Source organism: Antechinus flavipes, chromosome 3, assembly GCF_016432865.1.
Source record: "Antechinus flavipes isolate AdamAnt ecotype Samford, QLD, Australia chromosome 3, AdamAnt_v2, whole genome shotgun sequence".
NCBI classification, from domain to species: domain Eukaryota; kingdom Metazoa; phylum Chordata; class Mammalia; order Dasyuromorphia; family Dasyuridae; genus Antechinus; species Antechinus flavipes.
Genome location: NC_067400.1, coordinates 510,238,546 through 510,264,395, shown reverse-complemented (window position 1 = coordinate 510,264,395; position 25,850 = coordinate 510,238,546). Strand labels below are relative to the sequence as shown.

The window sequence follows — 25,850 nt, the reverse complement described above, 5'->3', positions numbered from 1 at the left end:
GTAGGTCCATGCCTAATTTCTGCCATACTAATTTCCAGTTATCCCAGCAGTTTTTATCAAATAATGAATTCTTATCCCAAAAGTTAGGATCTTTGGGTTTGTCAAACACTAGATTGCTATAGTTGACTATTCTGTCTTGTGAACCTAACCTTTTCCACTGACCAACTAATCTATTTCTTAGCCAATACCAAACAGTTTTGGTGACTGTGCTTTATAATATAGTTTTAGATCAGGTACAAGTAGGCTACCTTCATTTGATTTTTTTTTTCATTAATTCCCTTGAGATTCTCGACCTTTTATTGTTCCATATGAATTTTGTTGTTATTTTTTCTAGATCATTAAAATATTTTCTTGGAAGTCTGATTGGTATAGCACTAAATAAATAGAACACTTAATATTTTTCCAATTATTTAAGTCTGACTTTATTTGTGTGGAAAGTTTTTTGTAATTTTGCTCATACAATTCCTGACTTTCCTTTGGTAGATAGATTCCCAAATATTTTATGCTGTTGACAGTTATTTTGAATGGAATTTCTCTTTGTAGCTCTTACTGTTGTATTTTGTTGGTGATGTATAAAAATGCTGAGGATTTATGGTGATTTATTTTGTATCCTGCTACTTTGCTAAAGTTATGAATTATTTCTAATAGCTTTTTAGTACAATTTCTGGGGTTCTCTAGGTATATCATCATATCATCTGCAAAGAGTGACAGTTTGGTTTCCTCAATGAATACTCTAATTCCTTTAATCTCTTTCTCGACTCTTATTGCTGAGGCAGTGTTTCTAATACAAAATCCAATAATAATGGTGATAGTGGGCAACCTTGCTTCACTCCAGATCTTACTGGGAAAGGTTCCAATTTTTCCCTATTGCATATGATGCTTACTGACGGTTTTAAATATATGCTCCTGACTTTTTTAAGGAAAAGTGCATTTATTCCTATGCTCTCAAGTGTTTTTATTAGGAATGGATGTTGGTGGAAAATGAATGGATGCCCATCAATTGGAGAATGACTGGGTAAATTGTGGTATATGAATGTTATGGAATATTATTGTTCTGTAAGAAATGACCAGCAGGATGAATACAGAGAGGACTGGCGAGACTTACATGAACTGATGCTAAGTGAAATGAGCAGAACCAGGAGATCATTATATACTTCGACAACGATATTGTATGAGGACATATTTTGATGGAAGTGGATTTCTTTGACAAAGAGACCTGAGTTTCAATTGATAAATGACGGACAAAAGCAGCTACACCCAAAGAAAGAACACTGGGAAACGAATGTGAACTATCTGCATTTTTGTTTTTCTTCCCGGGTTATTTATACCTTCTGAATCCAATTCTCCCTATGCAACAAGAGAACTGTTCGGTTCTGCAAACATATATTGTATCTAGGATATACTGCAACATATCCAACATATAAAGGACTGCTTGCCATCTAGGGGAGGGGGTGGAGGGAGGGAGGGAAAAAAAAATGGGAACAGAAACGAGTGTCAATATAAAGTAATTATTAAATAAAAATTAAAAAATAAATAAATAAAACTAAAAAAAAAAAAGGAATGGATGTTGGATTTTATCAAATGCTTTTTCTGCATCTATTGAGATGATCATATGGTTTTTGTTTGTTTGGTTATTGATATTGTTGATTACGCTAATAGTTTTCCTAATATTGAACCAGCCCTGCATTCTTGGTATAAATCCTACTTGGTCATAGTGTATTATCCTGGGGATGATTTTCTGTAATCTTTTTGCTAATATCTTATTTAAGATTTTAGCATTAATATTCATTAGGGAGATTGGGCTATAATTTTCTTTTTCTGTTTTCAGCCTACCTGGTTTAGGTATCAGTACCATGTCTGTGTCGTAAAAAGAGTTTGGTGTAGAACTCCTTCAATCCCCTATTTTTTCAAATAGTTTATATAGCATTGGAGTTAATTGTTCTTTAAATGTTTGGTAGAATTTACATGTAAATCCATCTGGTCCTGGCGATTTTTTTCTTAGGGAGTTGGTTAATAGCTTGTTCTATTTCTTTTTCTGAGATGGGACTGTTTAGGATATTTACTTCTTCCTTTGTTAGTCTGGGCCAAGCTATATTTTTGAAGATGTTCTTCCATTTCATTTAAGTTGTCGAATTTATTGGCATAAATTTAGACAAACTAACTCCTAATTATTGCTCTGATTTCCTCTTCGTTAGTGGCGAGTTCTCCCTTTTCATTTTTAAGACTAACAATTTGATTTTCCCCTTTCCTTTTTTTAATCCGATTTACTAAGGGTTTGTCTATTTTGTTGGCTTTTTCATAGAACCAACTCTTAGTTTTATTAATTAATTCAGTATTTTTTTTACTTTCAATTTTATTGATCTCTCCTTTTATTTTTAGAATTTCAAGTTTAGTGTTTGACTGGGGGTTTTTAATTTGTTCCTTTTCTAGCATTTTTAGTTGCAAGCCCAATTCATTGATCTTCTCTTTTCTCTCTTAAAGAACTTTCTAATAGCTCTACATTTCTGGAAGCATACAAAGGCTACATAATAGCCATGTTCCAGGGATGTTATAGAAAACACTAGATATTGGATAAGAGGTTAGATTTAATTTCCAAGGTTATTTCCATCTCTGACTCTCTGATCTCCTATTTAGATTACAGAATGAATCATGAGATCATTACCATCTCATTTTATGGAAAAAGAAACTGATGTTTGGCTAAAAAAACCTGCCCAAAATTGCAAATAGCAAGTGGGATGGGATTTGAACCTTGGTTCTCTGATTTCAAATCTAGCATACTTTCCACTGTACCATACTTTCCACTGTTCCACATTTCTTTCTTGTACAACTTCACATAAAATAATGTTTTGCTCTAAAATGAAAAATTGTGGAAGAGGAGAAATATTAGGAGATTTAGATTATTTTTTCCTCCTGTGGGTATGGATCTGATATTCTTTAGTCAGTGAAGGTGAAAATCTCAAAGAATAGTGAGGATTGCCAAAGATATTACCAGATTGGGATCTAGTTGTTCACATCATGATGTTTTCCTCTTCTTTCTCTCATCAATTTTAATATTGGAATAAATTAAATAAATAATATAATGTATACCTATAATTTTCACTGGGGATTTTCAAGACTCCCAAAGGATTACTTCTACAGTCAGTCAAGTCACAAAGTTTGTGAATTAGTCATTAAAAAAAAAAAAAAACTCTTTTTTTAGTATTGTAAAATAGTAAATTGGGATATTGTAGTATTTGAACTTGGGATGTTATATATAACCCAGTAGAAAAGGTATTTGTGGTCAGAAAAGGCAAACAGGTCGTGTGGCACCCAACTACATCATTTCAATCAAATATATTGCCTAATTATTGGCCAATAAGGATTTTTTTTTTTTTTGGATCTGAAACTTATATGTTTGTTGTAGCAATTTAAAATTGAGTGTTTAAATCTTGTGAGCTGGACTATTGCAATAGTTTCCTCTTTAGTCTTCCCTGCCTCAAAGCTCTTCCCTGTTCAAGCCTTCTTTCATGCAATTGCCAAAACATTTATCATTCCCATGCTCAGTAAACTTTAGTGTGTCTCTGTTGCCAGTAGGATAAAATATAAACTTCCCTTGGTTTTTCAAAGCCCATCACAATCTGGTCTCAATCTACTTTTTCAACTTCATTATCAATATGGATGATATGATGTGGGAAGATATGTATGAGGGTCTCATTAGAAATTGTTTGGCTTATTTCATTGCAATAAACAGTAGCAAGTCAGAATAGTATGACACTAAGAACAGAAATGCCAAAGGGGCTGCAGTAGAATGTTAGACTTTTCCCATGTGCATTAGCACATAATGTTCAGTCAAGCTGACCTTCATTTTTCATACATGATACCTCACATCACTTTTCTGTACTTTTGCTGTGAGTACCCCCATGTCCATAATCTATTTCTTTTTCATCTCCATTTCTTAGAATCCCTTGTTTCCTTCAAGACTGAAGTTATATACTGCATTTTTTTACACAGTGCCTTTCCTGATCTGTCCAGTTGATAATGTCCTCTCTCACCAAACTACATTCAATTTGTTTTGAATATATTCTGTATATAATTCTTCATATGTACATATTATCTCCCCTGAAAGAATGTAAATCTCTGGGAGGCAGTAATTGTCTCATTTTGGTATTTATATCTAGCACAATGTCTGGCACATAGATTATTGCTTTCAAAATTCTTGTTGATTATTACAACATACATAATGAGAGCTTGATTTATCTTTATAGGTAATAGATGGCATCAAGTGAAACAATGGCTAGATCTAGGTTCGCCTTTTTTTTTTTTTTTTTAATTTTGAGTAGAGACAAGTAGTCTTTTGGCAAGATGAATAAAAAACATGGGAATGGAGATGGCATGAGAAAAAAGACAGAAACAAAATAGTTAAAGAAAACTTTATTGATAATTCTTTTAGACATTACTTAGTAACTTGGAACTCATGAAATTTGAAGATGCACTTATTACTACAAAGTCCAATAATGCTGCAAATGTCTGTTATACATTAACTATTTGGCCCCAAATGATTAACATTGTAATGCATGTAAGAATACAAGAATGTTGGAAGACAGTTATTGGGATAGGGTTATAGTTTAAGTGAATAGATTCTATTCAATAAATTTGATATTGTACTTTTGACAAATTAACAAAAAAGTAGTGCTCATTGATAATGTTTAATTAAATAGATAATATCAAGATGGAGCAGAGATGCTGGGATGGATGTGGAAATTGAAGGACAGTTTGGTAAATAAAATTTATCACCTTAGCAATTGGAGTGCAAATGTCATCAAATACCTAAGTGTCAACTTAAATAGCAGCACTTATGTACACTTGTGGAACCAAATTACAGTGATTATTATGTAGTTGGCTAATGCCTTTTTTTAGTTATGCTTTTTGAAGAACAGATTTCTTAGGGCAACAAAAATATAATAATAGTAATTGTGGAAAATACATTGTCCATCATAGTCAGTCTAAATGGTGGTAGAATTGTCTGAACTGTTTCTTTCCTTCTACATTCACCCACCCACTATCTTAACTTAGAAAATTCTAGAAGACTAAAGGAAAGGGGAAATAGGATTAAAAAACAACGCAGGAATATGATATAATTTCTTGCCTTGAAGTTTGCTTGTAAAGATAAACCTTTTTCTTTTGAATTTAGACTTGCCTCTTGGTGATGATTTGGAAGATGAAAAATTATCTAAGATTGTATTGGCAGAGATTGTGGGTGACATGATCTGGGAAGATTTGTCTGAGTGTCTCATTAAGGATTGTTTGGTTTATTCCATTCCAACAAACAGCAGCAAATTAGAACAATATGAAGAGGTAAGAACAGTGATGACAAAGGGGTTTTAGTAAACTGTTGGTTGCTAAAGATAATTTTTTTTTTCTTATAATTTATTGTAAATAAAGAGGATCTTTAAATAAATTAATTTATTAATTATAAACAGAGTAAAATTCATTACAATATTTTCCCCCTTTGATTTTTTTTATCTCTTTTGGAATATGTTTTCCTAGTTATAGAGTTACTAATCAGAGCCTTTTAAATAGTGATACTTTTAAATGTTTTCTAGTTGTGAGATAGCTCTTGATTTGTTTTCATCATTTTGTAAAATTTCAAAATATGCCTATGCATTTTAAAGATATTTTCAACTTGGAAATTTCAATCAATGATATTTACAAATAGTTTACTTTTGATAAAAAGCTCTAAAATGACCAGGCTGATGAGTCAATCATACCGTCTCTCCATGTGCTGGTCATTCCTTTTTGTTGTTTTGTTTTGAATGAAATTTTGCTTTGCTTTACTTTTTCATTTTTCAGTCTGTGTTTGTCTTTCTTCCTCTTAGGTGATACAGTCCACTGAAGAATTTGAAAATGCTCTTAAGGACATGAGATTTTTAAAAGGAGATACTACTGATTTGTTGAAATATGCCCGTAATATCAATTCTCATTTTGCTAACAAGAAGTGCCAAGATGTGATTGTGGCAGCTAGAAACCTAATGACTTCAGAGATTCACAATACTGTAAAGGTGCCAGTGTTAGACTTTTTATGGTATATTTGGGAAGCAGCTAATTGGGGGAAGAAGTCAGTTGACAATTCTTAAGTTTTTGTTCAGGTTGGTATGATATTTAGAAATTTATTTCTGTATACACATGTAACAGATGTGCATAGGCCTACACAGTTATGAAGTCCCATGATTGCAGCATATTGAAATAAACAAGCTCTATTAGCTCTCAGGTTCATAACTGTTCAAAAGGAAATTCATGTGGTTTTTGTAAGGTACTAAAAATTACCCTGAGAGAGTTTTAAAGATTGTAACTTACATTTAAGATGATTTACTTCCTTCCATATCATATTTTTTAGTCAAATATCTACTGAGTGCCTCTACTTTTGTACTTCTTAAAGCCAATTTTAAAAAAATAGAGCTTGAGATAAAGAGGAGTTTCTTTGGTTAGGCCATTGGTTTTTGTTTCCACTGTATATATGATCGAGATCTTGTACATATTCCTGGCACTTTAGTTTTTCTTACCCACTCTTTTGTTACCTCTCTCCCATTGTGTCCACTATAGCATAAAATAATCAGTATATCATTTAAATTATTTTACTACACCACACACGCAGTATCCTATAGTTAGTGCATACACAATGTGCTATAGTTGTATAAGTGTATTAGGATGTATAAGGCTAAAAAAAATTTGGACTTCTGTTTGACCATCTCTGTGAGGTCCGCCCCTTCAATTCTCAATTCAAATCTCCCATGATTAGGATTTGGTCTGGTACCAAAATCTTCTGTGAGCAAGGCTTGAGGGTATGAATTATAAAAAGAACAAGATAGGTTGCAGGTGTGAAATTGTATTACTTCAGTTTGAGACATATATTCATGTAGGTCAGGTTTTTAAAGTTGTTTTACTTGATCACAAAAAATAAGGTCCTTTCTTTCTGTACCTCAGTTCTATCCTTCAGTCCTACATTCTTGAAAGCTCCTCTAAGTTCCTCTGAATCTTGCCCACATTAAACTAGTTTGTCTCTGGGGACAGAGCCCATAGTTTTAATGCCTCAAAGTTACTTCCATTGAAGTTGGAAGTTATTGCATAAAAATCTTTTATGACTTTGCTCTATAATGCTCTCCCCTTTCAATCTCCAAATTGTCTGAAAAATTTGTTCAGAGCTCAGTCCCATTCTCATCACTTTCTGAAGTTTCCATTCTCAAATCCCTTCATGAATCCCTCTCTACTTTCCTCAGACTCATTTGTCTTCTAATCTAGTTTCTTTCTTCAAATAAGAATTTTTACAACTTAATCACCTTTCATTTATTGTAGCTCTGATTGTATTAGAGTTTCTCAAACTATATGTTATTTGAGGATAATGTGATGCAAATAAGTACATTTTTAGATGAAATTAGCATAGAGTTAAGAAATAGTCCATGTAAATATTTTGGACAATTAATATGACATTATTTACGAGAAAAATTTGGGTCAACTGCAGCTTTAATTATCTATCAAGATGATTTCTAAGGATTCTGTCTTTGTGTAAGAACTTAATATCATTTATGTAAAAGCTGGGTCAGGTTCATAGCTTTACTTCAAATGGGAATGTTTATATTCTATATTATAAGGGTGTTTGCTTTGTTTTTAATGACAGCTTGTACAATATGATTGATAGTCATTAAGACCCATATGTGCTAACTGAAAATTGCTCTGTAAAACCATACATTTTTTTGACAGAGAAGTAACCTACATAGAACCTACCGCACTATATTATTTCTGAATTACTTTGTAGACACTGAATATTTTGTTCATTTTTAGATCAGTCCAGAAGCTAAGATAGTTTTGCCGGAATTACCAGCCCCTGATGATGGTAATGGGCTCAAAATGCAAAAAGCTTCCAAAAGTCTGCACAATGAAATGATGAATCTAGACACTGAAAATAAACTGGGTGAGCATTCTTTCTCTTTGCCAACATGCCGAATCAGTGAATCTGTGGAAAAACTGATGGAGCTGGCCTATCAAACTTTATTGGAAGCAACAACTAGCAGTGATCAATGGTAAGAATTCTGAATTTTTTGCAGAAGTCTTAATTTGTTTGAAACTGATATCTAAATCAAAAATGTATTTTTAAAAAGTCAGTTGAAGTTTTGTACTTGTAGTTGTATAAAAATTCTCTGTCTTACATATGGTTGTTCTCCTGGGTCCCTTGTCAGTGATCATAGGAATTTCCTTCTCTTTGCCATTTCTTAAGATTTCTCTTGTAGGGGAAAATTTTACTTGACCCCACTTAGGCCTGTCAGTATTCTTAATCTTCCATTTGTCTCCTTTCTCTGGTTCCCTTCATCCTGAAGCATCTAAGAAAGAATAAAGATAGTGGAAATATATAAACTTATCATGACTTAGGAAGCGACCCCAACAGTGGCCAGGATGTAGCTACTTACCAAGCAGTTGGTGCAGGGTTAGATATAGTACTGGGCCCAGTATCAGGAAGACCTGAGTTTAAATATGACCTGACATACATTAAGAACTGTATGGCTCTGGACAAGTCAGTTAACCGCTCTTTGTCTCAGTATCCTCAACTGTAAAATAGGAATATTAATAGCCTATAACTTGCAAGGTTATTATAAGGATCAAATGAAATAATATTTGTAAATATTCTTAGTGCTGTACTTGGCATATAGTAGGTGCTTAAGAAATGTTTATTGAATTGAATTGGGATAGTGAGTCCAGTTCTACTTATATTCTAACTCTGGGGACACAAGGTTGCAAAATAAATGAAACTATAGTTGTTTTCCACTGAATTTCTTAGTTCTTATCTACCTTCCTAGCTAAAAAAAAGAAATGATGCCTCTAAGACCAGATTTAGTTGTAGGCTAAATTTGCAAAAGTTTGAATTCATGTGTTCTAGTTACTGTTGTTTTGTATATAAATAGTAAAGATATATTTTTATTAAGGATTAGTTTTGATTAGAGTTTGTTTTGTCAATTTGTTGCTACTCCTGGACTTCTCTATCAGATAGTTTTGTACATTGGCATTCCTTAATCTTGACCAATTTGTAGACAATTATTTGTTAATGAATCCTGCATTCTCCAGTTTGGTAGGAAGAGAAGGGATAGTTTCTGTTTTGTCTCCACATCAAAGCATATTTATTTATATATCTTTAGCATAATAATGACTGTAATATCCCTAGACCTCTTTAGAATTCACAGTATCTGGCTTTTTAGAAAGAAGGGAGTTTTGGAAGTTTGTGTTATAATATGGTAATATGCATAAAGCTGAATTTTGCCCTTTTTATGAATTTTAATAATGGCTTGAAATTGAAGGAGAGAAACTGAATCAGAATCCATATTAGAAATGTTAGTTCATCTTTTTGCATTGTAGGGAGAGGGGGGAAAGATAGATGCTGAAAATCAGACTGTTACTGAAAGAGCTGAACAAATGCCTTTATTGATGCTTTGCCCTTTACTGTTAGCATCAGCGAGAAGGTGACATTTGCTTGAGGCTTAGCTCTATTTGTTACTGAAAAAATACTCTGGATGCCACAGGACACAGAATAATGGAGGGAAAGGAGATTTTGGGTCTCTAATGCATCTGTTGAAATTGTTAGTCAGTTGAGGTTAGTTAGCATGTTATGACTGGCAATTTATATCCAGCTAGGTTATCTTTGCTTCCTAGAAGATTGAGTCAACTATTCTTTGCAACTGGAGTCTCCCCTGAGCTGACTGTTGCTTCAGAAATATTTTATTGCAATTTTTCTTACTTTCGACACATCATTAGGAATAAGCAGATTCCATTTTCCCTGAAATGATTGCATTTGGAAATAAACTTCCTTTCATTTAAATCAGTCTCTTCTCTCTCCAGTGCCGTTCAGCTTTTCTATTCAGTGAGGAATATCTTTCATTTGTTCCATGATGTTGTGCCAACATATCACAAGTAAGTACTAAATAAAAAGAGAAATGTGTGCTTCATGCTGTACCTTAAGTGAAACATTTGCTCTAAATCCGTTTTTTGCAGGTCATGTTTTTTTCTTTTCACTTTGACATACATCATTTCGGGTATGTGTTCTCATGAACAAGATTTTGGTTCTAAGGCTTTATTTAAAAGAAATCATACTTAAGCATTCAACAGACCCTTTGAAAGCACATATTTAAAAGAAAAGTGATTAACCTTAGTTCTTGCCTTATAGCTTCAGGTATCACAGGTGAGTTTTCGGTCTCCTTACCTCTTCCATTTGTGCCATGCTTACTTCATAGCCATTTCTTGGCTTCTCTGCTACACTTCCATCATTGGGAAGATATAGGGAGAAAAGGGAAAATATGTCTCAAATACTGCTGTTTGCCCCTTTGGCAATAAACTTGGGAATGTGATTGAGAAGTAAAATTCTCAATCATGTGGTCCTCCTGAAAATTTTGTTTCTAATGTATAGCACCAATTTCCTTTGGCCATGATGCTATTTCATTTCTGAGGATCCTCTTGGATGAGCCCAACCTTGTCTTTTAGGAAGAGTGAGATTATCCAGATAGATAGATAATTGGATAGATAGATAGATGGATAGGCAGGCAGACAGACAGATAGCTGTTTCTATTTATTTTTGTATTCCTCTAGTGTTGTTTTCAGTGGAATTCAGAGTGTTTTCTATTTATCCTGAGAAAGTACAACATTACTTGGAAAGATATAAATCACATTTATTGCTATGAATAAGAAATGTTTCAGAATGTGTTTGGACTTTCGGGAACACTGGCAGATTGTATTCTGTATTCTGAACCTCATTTTCCTTATCTGTAAAATGTTGGGGGTTGGACAAAATGGTTTTCAAGGTCCATTCTAGTTTTAAATCTGTATATGGGAAATGTACCAGGTGGGTGGAATGTTGTTAGCTAGATTCATGATCTGAATGATTTGAATAGGTGAATTAGATGACCTGTGAAATCCTTTTCTGTCTTTTAAAATTCTCTGATTCTGTGATTTAAAAAAAAATAAGTTAATACAGTTTTAAAGTCTTTTGAAGAGGTCAGAGGATTATGTATATGAAAGTACTTGTTGATTTGAAAGTTTTCAATATTTGCAAGTTAGGATGTTTATGGAAAAGTGGTCTGAGAGAGGGAAAGGAATAGTAGCTGTAGAGCCAGAAGATTAGCATTCAAGCACATTTCTGACACTTCTTTATTTGGAAGCTCCAGGGAAAGCCTTTAACTTTGCTGAGTTCAGTTTCCTCATCTGCAGAATGGATATAGCTACCAGATTTGTTATAGGTAAGGCACTTTGGAAACCTCTAAGCTCATGTATAATAAATGGGGACTATTATTATTAATAATTTGAGATTTTTTTTAGATCTCATTACTCTCATCCTTCATCTTTTCTTCCCTTAGTCTGGAGCGGGCTATCTTTCTTCAGATTCACAGATTCACGGCCATAATTTCATCCTTGGCTCTTTTTTTCTCCTTTAGCCCTTTGTTTCTAATCATGTTCCCAATCTTACTGATTCTCTTTTTGCAAAGCCTCTCCTATCGATGTCCTTCTGTACAGTTACACAGCCGTTGCCGTAATTGTTGCCTCCTGTCTGGATTCTTTTGATCATCTTCTTTTGCACTCTTTACCTTATATTTTTACCCCTTCTCTAGTCTGTCTTCCATGTATCTTGCAGAGTGACATTACTCACTGTAGACCTGATCATGTAACTTTACCACTTAAAAAATCTTGGGTGGCTTTTCCTTGTCTCTGTGATAAAATACAGATTGCTCTGCTTGGCCTCTACCATTTGGCTTCACTCCTCAGCCTGATGTGGCTATGTTCTTCCTGTCCTGGCCTACTTAATGTGGCTCATGCCATTTCATCCCTTTTCTCTGGGCACAAACTGCCTCCCATGCCTCAGATTATATCTCTCTTAACATCAACTTGTAATCCCTAACTGCCTTTAAGGATTTTCTCTCCTGAGCTATACCAAGTTTCTCTTTTTGTTCCCAATTGTTGGTGCTTTTTCCTTCCTAAATTACTTTACATTTTTACATACAGAGATGTAGAACTAAAGGAACTGTTTAGAGACCATTTAGAACATGTTCTCCCCCATTCTTCCAATTTACAGTTGAAACTTAGGCCCCGTAAGTTAAGTGACTTGTCCAAAGTTTGCAGGAAGTAATTGACAGTGGCAAGATTTGAGGCCCAAGTAGTATGACTAGCTTTCATTTTTAGCCAAGGGGGATAGCCTGAGGTCTTTACTTTGATCTTGACCAAGTTGTGCTCCCTTTAAAAATTTGGTGGAGGCTAGAAGGAAGCGAACTGGTACTTAAAGTACAGGACCTATAGAACTGGCACACATTGCTGTGTCTTGTAAGTGCTGGTTTCAAAAATGGCTAGTAAGTGCATTGCATTTTTCCTTTGAGGGAGATTTTACACATTCACTATTTTAAGACTTTTCTTGGAAATTTGCCAGATGTGGCCTCCTACTTTTCATAGTTGGCTCAGAGTGTATTTAACTATTAGTGTAAACAAATCATCCCTGTTTATTTGAGATTGCCCCTTTAGTAAAGTTTCTGTCAGTATAAATTACACAAAATCAACCAAAAAAACCCCTTTAGTCTTTAGGATTTAATGTTTTAAGTTTTGTGATTCAAAACTCACTACACACTTAAGTCTCAAAGATTCTAAAAGTTTGTCAACCGGATATTTTTAGTGACATGTCAATTAAAGTACTTGCTCTTTAGAAAAAAGAATCATTTTGTAAAAAATTTGTAAATCTATATTTCACTAAAAGGGGTTGTTCTAAAGTAAGAATAGCTGTATTACTGCAGAAATGAATTCTGACTACTTTTAATTTTTGACATTTTTGTTTGCTAGGATTTGAGGTTCTTACTGCCAACCACTTAATCATTTAAATGAAAAGATAGAAAAGCTAAAAATCACATCACTAGGTAATGGGGAGAGCATTACCCCCCACCCCCTTAAGCTTTTCTTGAGATTATTAAAAGTCTTGATATTTCTTTGGCCAGGAGTATTTTTCACTTTTTAGATATATTGAATTTTTCTCTATCTTCTGGCTTTATGACATTGGGAATATTTTCTGGATGTTTGACTCTTGACTCTTAAGCCTTTTTGTATTCAACTTAGCAGTCAATTGAGAATTAATTCAATTGAGAGTCTGCTATTGTGAAAAACACAGTAGAAGTTTAATATCAATTCCTGCCCTCAGGAGACCAGAAATCTATTTGAAAAAATGAGAAATAATTATTGACCAATTAAATGTTAAGCTCAGTTAAACTGACTATAATTGAAAAAGTTCAGAGAAAAGTTGTCTTATATCACACATTATTAAATTGTAAAGAGCATCATATGCAACTTCACTGCATTCTTTTAAGATTAAATTTTATTTTTTAAAAATGAGGACAAATCTGCCCTTTCCTCCCATCTTTCTCTTCCTCACTGAAAAAGAAAGAAAAATATGTAAAGTCGAGCAATATTGTTTATGTATCTATGTTTCAGTGTATATATTCTGAGTCCATCCTCTCTCTTTTATGAGGTGGGTAGTATATTAGGATTCCTTTGGAACTGTATTAGGATTCCTTTGGAACTGTATTGATTATTGTATTGATTAGATTTCTTAAGTCTTTTAGTATTTTGCCTTTACAGTATTGTTATTTTATAAATAACTGTTCTCCTGGTTCTGTTCATTTTACATCATGACTACAGATCTTCCTGGGTTTCTCTGATCCCTTCATAATTTCTTATAGCATAATAGTGTTCCATTACATTTATATACTACAACATGTTCAGTGATTCCACAGTTGATGAGCATTCCCAGAGAGCTGCAGCTGCTGCTTTGTGTGTGTGTGTATTTATATGTATACATATACTTTCTTTAATCTCTTTGGGATATAGTTCTAGTAGTATTGCTAGTATGCTGCATAGTTTAGTAACTTTGGGGCTTAATTCCAAAGTACTTCTCAGAATGGCCAAACCAGTTCATAGCTCCAGCTACAATATGCTAAAATACCTGTTTTTTTTCCAGACCAGATAAATATAGCATTTATCATTTTTAAAAAAAAATCATTTCTCCCATTTTGATAGGTGGGAGATGGAATGTCAAAGTTAATTTACATTTCTCTAATTATTAGTGATCTAGAGCATTTAAACTTTCTGTTCCTGACCTTTGTCAATTGGAAACTCATTGCACTATGCAGAGGGGTCAGGGGATTTGTTTTCCTTATCATTTATCCTTATGTGACTATTCATTGTTTTCCTCTTTTTACTTCCTTCTGCTTAGGGAGAATCTTCAGAAACTTCCCCAGTTGGCTGCCATTCATCACAACAACTGCATGTTCATCGCTCATCACTTACTGACCCTAGGGCATCAGTTCAAGTTACGCCTTGCCCCTGTTCTTTGTGATGGCACCACTACTTTTGTGGATCTTGTACCAGGTTTCAGAAGACTTGGTAATTTGAACCTTTAATATCAGAAAGTATGATTGATGGCATCAAACCTCATCCTACCATCTTAGTAAATTATAAATGAGAGAGTTGGAAATGGGGTGGTGGTTCTGAGCTAGATTAGAGAGTGTATGGTGATTTAATTTGCAATTGTGAGTGGTTATTTAATTTTACAAAGTGAAGGCAGCCTTTGTACCAGCACACTTTTCATGACATGATTTCATGGTACATTAGAGTTCCCAACTGCATTGCAGGCGTGCAGTGAATATACCAGATCAGAGTTATGTCAGCAGAGTGACATGTAATGAGATTTGTATTGTGACAATTCCGTTAGCATTGTTGGTAATGGTACTTTAATGTCAGAGCTTGTTCTACTGCAAAACCCAGGAGAGCATTACCCCCCACCCCCTTAAGCTGTTCTTGAGATTATTAAAAATCAAAAGAAATGAAATGTGGGATAAACTAATATATTTACTATAATGATAGCCTGACAAAAGCAGAAAATCTATACAGATCACTTAGTCTTTCAATTCCTGACTTTTCCCTTAGGTGATATAGAGATATCAGAATAACATGTAGCCTCCCCTGCTGTAAAAGGGGGAACTTAAGCAGTGATTTTTCTTTGCTTATTCTGTCTTTGGGCAAACTGCTGCAGATGGATTCTTTATTGAACTGGGAGAAAGTGGCTGCTGTATTAGAAGTTAATTTTTGGTGAACTTCTCATTGGACTGATGATGTTATCTAGCATTTGTCTCCAGATACACAAGACAGGCCCTTAGCTTCTCTTCCCTCCCACTTGGTTTTGTACCATGAAATTTAGCAGTGTCCAGTATCTTCCTTTATGTCTTTTTTCTTCATACAGGGACAGAGTGTTTCCTGGCCCAGATGAGGGCACAGAAGGGAGAGCTTCTGGAACGACTATCAAGTGCAAGGAACTTTTCAAATATGGATGATGAAGATAACTATTCTGCAGCAAGCAGAGCAGTTCGGCAGGTGGGACACTGCATAGCTAGGTGCTTTCTTTCTTGCCCTTGGAGACCCTATTTTATGTAGCAGAAGATGTGAAAAACAGATTCCTTAATGAATATTCATGTCTTTTGCTACCACATTTAAGGCCCTTCCTTTTATCTTGTTGTCCCATTGAGCCAGTGGGATGGAATGATTTCTTTTTAACCAAGAGGGTAATGTATATATATAGATATAGATATAAACACATACACACACATGTGTGTGTGTGTATGTGTGTGTATAAGTTGTTAACTGACACTAATTAAAGGTCTTATCAAGGTTTGGGGAAACTGGAATCAAAAGCGTCCAATTCTGATCCATTCTCTTTTCCTCCTACCTCACTCTAGAGACTTAAAATTTCTTCTGTAGTTTTCCCATCTGTATATGGGGCTGCTTTTTAGCCAGCAGACATTCATGAATGTTATGTATTTTAAAAACTTGTGTTTTTGATTACTTCTTTCTTTAGCTATGAGAAAATGAGGACTTAGAAAATATTTTAAATTTGGATCTGAAAAAAAAAACACAATACACCTGAACTCCAAAGTAAATAAATGTGTTCTTCTACTAGGTATTACATCAGTTAAAAAGACTTGGAGTTGTGTGGCAAGATGTGCTTCCAGTAAATATATATTGCAAAGCTATGGGGACCTTACTTAACACAGCCATTGCTGAGATCATCAGCAGAATCACTACCCTAGAGGTAAGTGTCATGCTTTGGCTCACTAAGCATCCAAATGAAGTGAGCTCTTCTTCCACACTGTCATTTTGCCAGGGATAATGTGCAATAATTCTAGTTCTATCATTTAGGCAAAAAAAGACTGCATGTCTTGCATCTGTCCACATAGGTGATCTTTTTCTTTGTTTTAGTTTTAGATTTGACTCTCAATCCCCAAAAGATGCCTATTCCATACTGTGTATCAGTTTGAAACATGTATATATATCTATAGGAAAATTGCTTTGGCTCTGCCAGCTGATGCCTCTGAAGCATAAATTGCCCAAACCCTTATTTGTACTAATGCTCCCTGCTCTGCAGCAAGCTGCGCCACATTCTACTGAAGAAATAGGTAGGCAAAATAAATTGCTGACAATCTGTTGAAATGTATTTACATGTCATTCTAACTTAGGAATAGTGTCAGGAAGCTGATAAAATCTAGTGTCTGACATGATGTGCTAAAATTGGTTGGAATGATGTATAGTTTCAGCTAACATGCTTGGGTAGAGAGCACCGAAGATTGATCAATGCTTTTTCTCCATCTTCACACAATCCACTTCTTTCCCTTTATGTTCTATGGCAGGACATCTCTACCCAAGATGGCGACAGATTGTACTCTTTATGTAGAACAATAGTGGAAGAAGGACCCCAGGTATTTACACCATTACCTGACGAAAATGAAAATAAGAAATTTCAAGAAGAGGTTCCCGTCTATGTGCCCAAATGGATGCCGTTCAAAGAGTTGATGCTGCTGCTGCAAGCAAGTCTGCAAGAAATTGGAGATCGGTATGTGTAACTTTTCTCTGGTGACTTGAATAGCTTTGTATTAATACTTTTAATTCAGAGTGATTTACTTTGCTTCTTGACTTTATCAAGACTTGAAAGCTTTTCCTTTCAAATGATAGTAGATGAGTTCTTTCCTTTAGTAAATTACATCTTACTATTGAAGCTACTTTCTTAGATTAGGTAATATATAAACCCCTCTTTAATATTCTTTTGGTTTCTGCTAAGTAATTGGGAATCTGACATGTTTAGGTAAGAATTTTGTTGCAGTCATGTTTAGGTAAGAATTTTGTTGCAGTCTTCTGAAACATGAATGAAAGCGACTACTCTTGAATTAATTACAAGGACTTTTCACTGTAATGAATATGAGCTATATGTGTGCAATGTGCATGCTTCCTACCAGAGACTGCTGAATAATTTTTCTGCACGAGGTTCTGTGTTTTCAAGGTTTACACACTATATAGATATCCTTCTAGAAAAGAATTCAGTATTTGATACTAAGAAAGATATTAGCAGAAGACAGCTTTCTCTGCTGTTTCCTTCTCACCACCATCATTTAATCTTGGTTATAATAGACTATAGAGTGTGTTGTTATACAGTAGCTTTACTTCAATTACATAGCCACAAATGCCTTTGCCATACTATTGGCAGTCTCTTTCTAGGTATGTGTGTTACATTCCTCTGCTGCTAGATATCATATTATCTTCAGACGCTATATCTCTGTTGGTTTAGTGGGATGTGATTTGTGATTTGTGTTGATCCTAGATCCTTCTCTCTTTGTAATCACCTTGGCCACTTATTTCTTTTGATATGACTAGGGCAGACCAGTAAACTTAATTGTTTCTAAGCTGATTTCCTTAGATTCTCCATCATAGAGACATGTAAACAAAATTCCTACTTACTTTGTTAAAGTACTTCTGATTAAATACTTAGCAAAAGGTTTTGACCTATAAACTTTGTTATTTACCAGACCACTCTGGGAAGGAAATATTACTTGGGGGTGGGATATAAACTCCTATAGACTTTTAGGGATGACAAAATCTGAAAAGCTGGTATTCTCCTCCCTAGATCAAAAGAGAGTCTTTTGGATATTTTAGAAAGAGATGGTGTTATGTTTTTACCAAAAGAATAACAAAGATCTTTTACTCTCTTGACAGTTTTCTCCTTGCTCTTTCATTTTGTTTGTGCAAAATTTTTATTCTATAATCAAAATTGTCTCTTTGTCTTTGAGGTCTCAGTTATATCTTCTTACTCTGACCATAATTATTAAAAGTTTAACTCCTTCCATTTTCTGATGTGACCTTTACTTATAGGTTGATTATCCATTTAGATTTTATTGTGGTATATGGTATAAACTATTGGTCTAAGTCTATTTTCTGCCATTCTGTTTTATACTTTTAGTAACTCTTGTCAACTAGTCTTTTGCTCAGCAGACTGTGTTCTTGAACTTAATAAATACTGTATCTATCTGCTTCTAGGTTTTTACTGTTTTTGTTTGCAGATTGAGTGATTTCAGAGTAAGGGGAAACAGAGTGCCTCAGCTACCTAATCTATGGACCTTTGTTTTCTTTATCTGGTGACATCCTTATTTGCTTTATCCCTCCTTGCTTTTGACCCTATTTAGAAACAGTTAGGGAGATAAGCAGATGCCTCTGTGACTAGTTAAAACATGCCCAGAACAGCACAAAGAAATTCTTTGCAATTGTTCCTAGCTTGTGCATTCAGTAGGAAGTCATTTGTTGTATTTTTTGTTTTCCAGGTGGGCTGATGGGAAGGGTCCCTTGGCAACTGCCTTCTCCTCTGGTGAAGTGAAGGCTTTAATCCGGGCCTTGTTTCAGAACACGGAAAGAAGAGCAGCTGCCCTTGCTAAGATTAAATAACCCTGTCTTCCAATGAAAGCCACACCATCAGTGTAAGGAATCTTCTTCTGGCATAATAACTTCTGCCATTCTCTGGAGATACCTATTAATTTTGATGAACTTCCTGCCAGAATATCATGGAATTTGACTTTATACAAAGACTGTCCTATATCCCTGGCCTGAATGAGATTTGGCAGAAAATGTGCCACATCAGCAAGACAAGAGATGGAGTGGAGCAGGGCGTCTCAGGGGACTTCCTGTTATCTGCAGGAAAAATATTATTTCCTTCTGCTTCCAGGGCCTTTTGGGAGCTGTGTCCCAAGAGGAAGTGGTCCCTGATTCCAGACCAGGAAATCAGGGACATTAACTTAGTGGGGAACTGGCATCCAACTTCCCTGTGGGAAGGATATTTTTTGAAGGGAGTTTACAGCACCTTAGTTGGCCTAACATTACTAAGTGGACTTCCTGCATATCACCTTTCCAATAAATGACACTTTTCAGAATCATGGGACTGTTGTGTTTGATGCCAAGGAGCCTTTGAGAAGAAGGACCAATAGGCTTTCTGAGGCATAATATAAAGGAAAGTCCTTTATTAAAGTAGAAAAGCTAACTAGGGTACTTGATGATCTGCTGTCTTCTCTTCATTTATGCTTACTGGGGTGCCTGCTATCCTTTAAGCTGTCCAATCATGCATGTTAAGAACTATGTTTTGTTTTTCCCTCTTTTTGTTTTTCTTTTGTTTTTTTTCATTTTTCCCTCTCTTAAAGATCATTAGCCACTACCTTTTTAGAAACATTTCATTACCATACACGTTGAGAAATATACATCTCTTTAATTTGTTTTTCTCTCTTAAATGTTATTAGCCACTGCCTTTTTAGAAACATTTCATCTTATTCTAGGAATTTTGAGTTGAGTTCTGAATGTTTATACAATGGGAACTAAGAAAGCCGGATTTTAGGATTTGACTCTTCTTCCTACGAATCTCATTTGTATTTCATCTTATTTTTTTCTGTGTCATATTTGAAAGGAGGAGAGGGAAATTGGTATCCATTCAGAACACAGCCAGGATTTTGAGTAGATTCAGAACCTCAGCTGAAGGAACTAGGAAATTTTACACTGCCAGAGAGCGGCCTTAGTGACTTAGTGACAGTAACTGTCCTCAAATATCTGAAGAGTTTCCACATGAAAGAAGGGGTAACTACAGTGTGACTCTAAAGAGAGAATTGTAACAATAGCTAGAGCTTTCCAGAATTGGAATGGCCAGTCTTGTGAGACAATGAGTTTCCTGACACTAGAGGTGTTCAACTAGGGGCTGGATGACTTTTTCTGGGGATATTTTGACTCTTCCTAGGGATGGTTAGTGAGATTTAAAGATGCCCCTATTTCTGGTTAAAACATGCCCAGAACAACACAAAGAAACCTTTTCCAATTGTTCTTAGCTTGTGCGTCCAGTAGGAAATCATTTGTTGTATCTTGTGTTTTCCAGGTAGACTTAACAGCGATTCCTTCATTGGGTGGGAGGTATGACTTGGTAACCTTTAAGTATTTTCTAACTCTGAAATTCTGTGATTGCCTCTTTGACATCAAAATTAAACCTTTGTAGTCCAGAAATTTTTATTTCATGACCAAAAATATGTTAATAAGCATTATTAATAAACTTCTCCAGGATTGTAATTTTGCCCACTCTCTCCTCTGGGGTAGTATCAGAAGTAAAATTGGCTTTTACTTTCCATTTTCAAACTCAGATGTACAGAAAATTAAAAATTTTCTTCTTTCACCTATCCCTCCACTTTGTAGCCTAGAGTCCAGCACATAATAGGTACTTAATACATACTTGTTGGCTTCTATTTGGTGGTAGGTAGAGTGGTTTTTGTTATTGTAATCACCACTTTCTTACATTGTCTTACAATTCTTCTTTCATCTCTTAATACAAACTATTCCCCTTCCCTTGCTTCCAGTTATATCTTAGGTAGGGCCAACTTTCCCTGTTAAGTTAGCCCTCTAGTTCACAGGGCTGGCTTAGCCCTCTTCATTCTGACTACTTTCCTTGCTTTTTTTCCTTACTCAGAAGTCAGAGGAACCAGTCAGAAGAAAGGATCTGGTTTTTCATTGGAATATAACCAGTTGTAATTAACTAAGAATGCTTATCAGCACTACTTGTTTCATTGTGAGACTGAAAGAAAGAAAAAAATTCTCTGAACTTAATATCTCACAAGCAATCTGCCCACCTTCTTAAAGAGAAAGTGAAGGTCAGGTTCACATTTTGGAAAAATGCCTGTTTTATTAGTAATTTTTTAAAAATATCATTTCAGGAAGCATTATTATCCAAGAGTCTGAAAGACTGGCTTACCAAGGACAAAACTTAAATGCCTCTCAGGCCTGTTGTAAAGAACAGTGATTTATTTTGTCAGAAGTTATTTCTGTTATCTGACAGGTACAGCACTTTGGAGGAGAAATCCCTTATGGCTGAAAAGCATATCTACTTCCAAAACATAGGAACTGACAAGATTGTGTTTCGTGTTCTCAATAGGACTTGGCCCCTTTAATCTGTTATTCTCCAGTGAATATTTTTGTATCTTATGATGCATAGGATAGGCAAGGCTTACACTCTTGACTATTCCCCCCCTTTTTTGTGGCTAAGGTGGGTAAGATGTTTGTTAATCTTGATAAGGTAGCCTGTGAATTGTTTGATAGAACAAATAGAAGCTTTGCTCTACTAGCACCCAGAAGGGAGAGAATGGACCCTGAGGGACTTTTATGATCAGGGACCTCCTGAGGAAAGGATTGGAATGGCAGATCTGTTAAAGAGAAGAAAATCTTTAAAGGAGGCTTGAGTTAAGCATTGCTTTGAGAAAAATCAGACCCCATATAGAGAGCAAACTTGACTGGAGAGTTTGAGAAAAGGGAATGTAGAAAGTTTTCCTATAAGGAAGAGAGGAGAGACTGAAAAGGATTATGGTAAAATAAATATGGAGTTGAGAATCAGAAGATCCAGGTTCCAGGCCTGTTCTTAGTTTATTGTATTACTTGAACAAGTCTATTCAGTTCACTTCTCTGTGACTTGATTCTTTCACCTATAAAATGGGAAGGTTGGATGAGGTCTTACCCATCCTGTCCAGCTCTTAATTTTGAGATCGAGATCCCCAGAAATGAGGCTTTTATGCTTTGATTTAAAGGTATGACAGACCTACGATGCAAATCAACAAAGTAACTTTTGAAAAAGTATCTTATTAATGTGGTTCTTGAGTCCACTGAGTCGGTGGTACACTATAATTGCAGAGTAACAAGGCTAGTCAATCTGAATACTTTTATAAGAGACCCCATTCAGAAGTTGAGAAGAGTTTGGATGCACAAGTGGCAGCCTCCAGGTGGCACTGTTTCCTCAGACAAAATGTCATTATCAAAATACTGACCTAGTTAAGAGATTGGTCAGTTGATGGATAATTAGTGATGAATTTTGGCTATAGCAACTCATGAAACTTTCCTGAGGCATTGAAGGGTCACAGGCAGCGACAGGACACAATCAGTGGAGGGATTGCATGCCCTTATGAAATCACAGAACTTTTGAAGCATATGAATGGATGAAAAAGCATTTATATTAATCACTTGCTATGCGTTAGTCACAGAGTTAAGTGCTAGAGATGCAAATAGAAAAGTGAAACCTTATTCTCAAGAAGCTTATTCTAATGGGAAGAAACAACACATCAGTTGCTGAGCTTATTGAAAGACCTAAGGATCCCAGAAAAGGGTAGATGAAAAGGCCCAAAGGGCCTTAGAGTTCATCAGCTGGGCATATGGCAATCACTGGGGATCTGTGAGGCAGGACAGATGGTTAGGCTGGTAAATCTTGGAGCAAGGGTGGTCTTTTGTTATGGAAAGGTTATAGTTTACTGACTGGCTGCTTATCTGAGTAGTATATGTAATCAGGTGCTTAGACTTGGAAGGCACTTAGGGATCATTAATACAAACTCCTCATTTTGCAGTTAGAAAACAGACCCAGAATGGCAAAGTGACTCCCCAAAACCACATATGAAGTTATATGGTATTATACACACACACACACACACACACACACACACACACACACACACACACATAAAGTTAGAGACACAAGAAAATAGTAGCTTTGAGAATTACCTAAAATAGGAGGAATTTATATAGGTAACTAAATGACTAAATTATTTTTAGTTAGGATTTTAAAATATAGGAAGAAGCCTATTGGAAATTGTCCCATGCCAATTGTCAAGGAATTTTGAAGTTCAGATTCTCTTTGTAGTATTAGTTTCTCAGAAATTATTTTTTGACACCTAAAACATGCCTGTCAGAATTATTTTCTGTTATGGGCCAGAACTCTGAACTTGAAACAAAGGATTCTTACAAGGTACTAAATCAGTGGAATTGATAGAGACAATAGTTATCTAATTTAGCATGGTTCCGTACGATTGATTTAATCCCACAAGGAGATGTTACGGGCCAGAACTTGAAACAAGGTACTAAGTGGAATTGAGGAGACAAATGGTTAGATCTAGTTTAGCATTGATTTAATCTTACAACAAATAATTTCCTAGTGATATAATGATTGGTGTATACTCAGTGTGGGGCATTTAAGGAAGAAGCTCTCAGGGCCAGAAAAGACCAGCGCATTAGAAGCTCTTGGAGCCTCAGCCAGGATTCAGTCAGGGAGATTCAGAAGCCAGAGAAGGCAGTCGGGAGCTCAAGCTCTCGGAACCAAGGCCAGACTGAAAGGCTCTCCAGAAAGCTGCCCAGCCCCAGGAAGGAGATAATAAAGGATCTGGACTATAAGAAAGCTAACCAGGCTCCAGGAAAGGAGACAAGACTTGGAAAGAGACAATAAAGGATTTGGACTTTAACCTCTGGCTGCACTTGTATAATGATTACTTTGAACTGAAACGAAGGCTGCCTCCAGAGACTCGAAGAAAACCCCAACAAGAGAATATTATATTTCAGAGAGAATATTACACTTTTCTAAGGCTATTACTTGGCAAAAAAAAAAAAACAAAAACCTAGCTTTGGCTACTTTATTTAGATAAAATTAATTTTATACTTAGGTGGAGTGGTGTTTTTTTTTTTTTTTATGTGTGTGTGGGAGGGGGGTGGTGTAGAGGGGTAGTGAGAATTTTGTGCTACCCACTAGCAAGGTTGACACTTGACTATTGCTTCAGAAGATGTGAGGAAAAGGAAATGATTGTGTCCTAAATCACTCCTCCCTTCTGCATCCAAACTAGGTAAAAACATTCTAAAGAATCAACATTATTGATTCTGTTTTCTCTCCTCTTTTCAGCCTCTTAACATCAGAGGTATTCTTGCCTATTACTAGTGTTCTTGTTCTTGTTGATTCTAATGGCCTTTTCCTCCTGTTCTCAGGCTTCTCAGTCTTATCTGCAGTGGTTGGTACCACTTCTAGATATTTTCCCTTCTTTGTGTTTTCCTGAAGCTCTTCTGCCTGGAAGTTCCTCATTCTTTTTTGGATATTTTATGTTCAAGCCCCTAAATAGGAGTTCCTCAAATCCTCTGCTCTACATATTTTCCCTGTATCCTGTCATGGGTTAATGGCTATCATGGATTCATTTCTCATTTCTATGGAGATGACTCCCAGATATATTGGAACACCTACATAACATAGAAATGTTTATTTTATATATACCTAGATGCACACACATACACATACATTCAATCAATTGTATATACACAGTTCCAGATGCATGTCTTCTAGGTTTTTCAAACTAACTTATTTCTGTCAAGGGCACTGTGCTAAGTGCTGAGGATACAAAGAGAGAGAGAAAATGCTGCTCTAGAGGTGCTCACAGTCCAATGGGGATGACTGCAGCATGTAAAGAACCGAATACAAGAAATACACCAAGTAAATAAAAAATAGTTTGGGAGTACTAGAAAGCTGGGGGGATCATGAAAGACTTCAAATAGGAAGTGAAACTTGAACTGACCTTTGAAAGGAACTAGGGATTTTATGAAATGAAGAAGAAGAGGAAGCTCATTCAAAGTAAAGGAAAGCCTGTGCAAAGGCAGCGACTGGAGAGGGAATAGCATGAATGATTGACACCTTTCCCCCAGTAGAATAAGTTTCTTTGAGGATAGAGACTTTTCATTTTTGACTTTGTACCCCCATCAACCTAGCATGGTACCTGGAACATAGTAGATGTTTAATCAGTGTTTGTCAATTGATTCATAAGCTTTGACTTATTTGCCAGAATCTGGAAACCTGGCTATCTTGGTTAATGTTTACGATAAGGGGTTAAGATGAGTACTTGTATTTCTTTGAGCATCTGAAAACATTGATTGAAAAACAGACTAGAGATAGAGATTCTGGCACTAAACTAGGATCATAGATCTATATCAGAAAGATTGAGACCAATTCTCTCATTTACAGAGAAGGAAAGAGACCCAGGAACAACAAGATCACACATAGCTTATCAGTAGAGGAATTTGAAATCATATCTTATTACATCAAATGTAGTAGTCTTTCCGTTGTACCATACGTCTTTATGATTTTGGTTTGTTTCCAAGCTGCAGGGTTTATTTACAATTTTTAAGATCAGAGTTAACACTATTCAGAAGCCATCTGTTTATTAATCCCTTCAGAATTTTGCTGGGGATTGATGTTAGCTCACTGGTCTGTCATTTCCACATATGTACCTTTTTTCCCTTTGTGAATATCAGGATATTTCCTCACGTCCCATCTTTCTGCTCTTTCTTACTTTTTCTTTTCTACAGTTTCTCAAGAATCACTGTCAGTGATTCAGTCACGCCTGCACATTCTTTAGGAACACAGGAATGTGATTCATTTGAGCTTAGAGATTTAAACTCCTGGAAAGGAGCTGAGGCTTAGGCTCTTACTATTTCCTCATCACCTTGAGCTTTGGTTTTCTCTTCACCATGTTTACCTACCCTTTGTAATTCGAATGTCATTTCCTTAGCTGCAGAAGCAGGACACCAAATGCAAGTCTAGTGTCTCTTGGTGGTTGATTAACCTCATGTCTCAAACTTCTCACACAACTGAGCTGTCCCTTTAATTTGTGCTGGACTTTATCCTC

The 25,850-nt window shown here is 35.5% G+C and overlaps 1 protein-coding gene across 1 annotated transcript in view; it reads left to right on the top strand.

Annotated features, from left to right (window-relative positions):
* The window catches only part of ZW10 (zw10 kinetochore protein), a 41,961-nt gene extending 22,678 nt beyond the window's left edge, over positions 1 to 19,283 (top strand). The window contains exons 8-16 of the mRNA XM_051986996.1: positions 5,171 to 5,334; positions 5,856 to 6,038; positions 7,816 to 8,054; positions 9,859 to 9,930; positions 14,255 to 14,424; positions 15,281 to 15,411; positions 15,995 to 16,126; positions 16,722 to 16,924; positions 18,681 to 19,283. Of these exons, the coding sequence (XP_051842956.1) occupies positions 5,171 to 5,334; positions 5,856 to 6,038; positions 7,816 to 8,054; positions 9,859 to 9,930; positions 14,255 to 14,424; positions 15,281 to 15,411; positions 15,995 to 16,126; positions 16,722 to 16,924; positions 18,681 to 18,801 (1,415 nt within the window). The 3' untranslated portion in view covers positions 18,802 to 19,283. The remainder of the gene's footprint in view (positions 1 to 5,170; positions 5,335 to 5,855; positions 6,039 to 7,815; positions 8,055 to 9,858; positions 9,931 to 14,254; positions 14,425 to 15,280; positions 15,412 to 15,994; positions 16,127 to 16,721; positions 16,925 to 18,680) is intronic.
* The last annotated feature ends 6,567 nt before the right edge of the window (positions 19,284 to 25,850 follow it).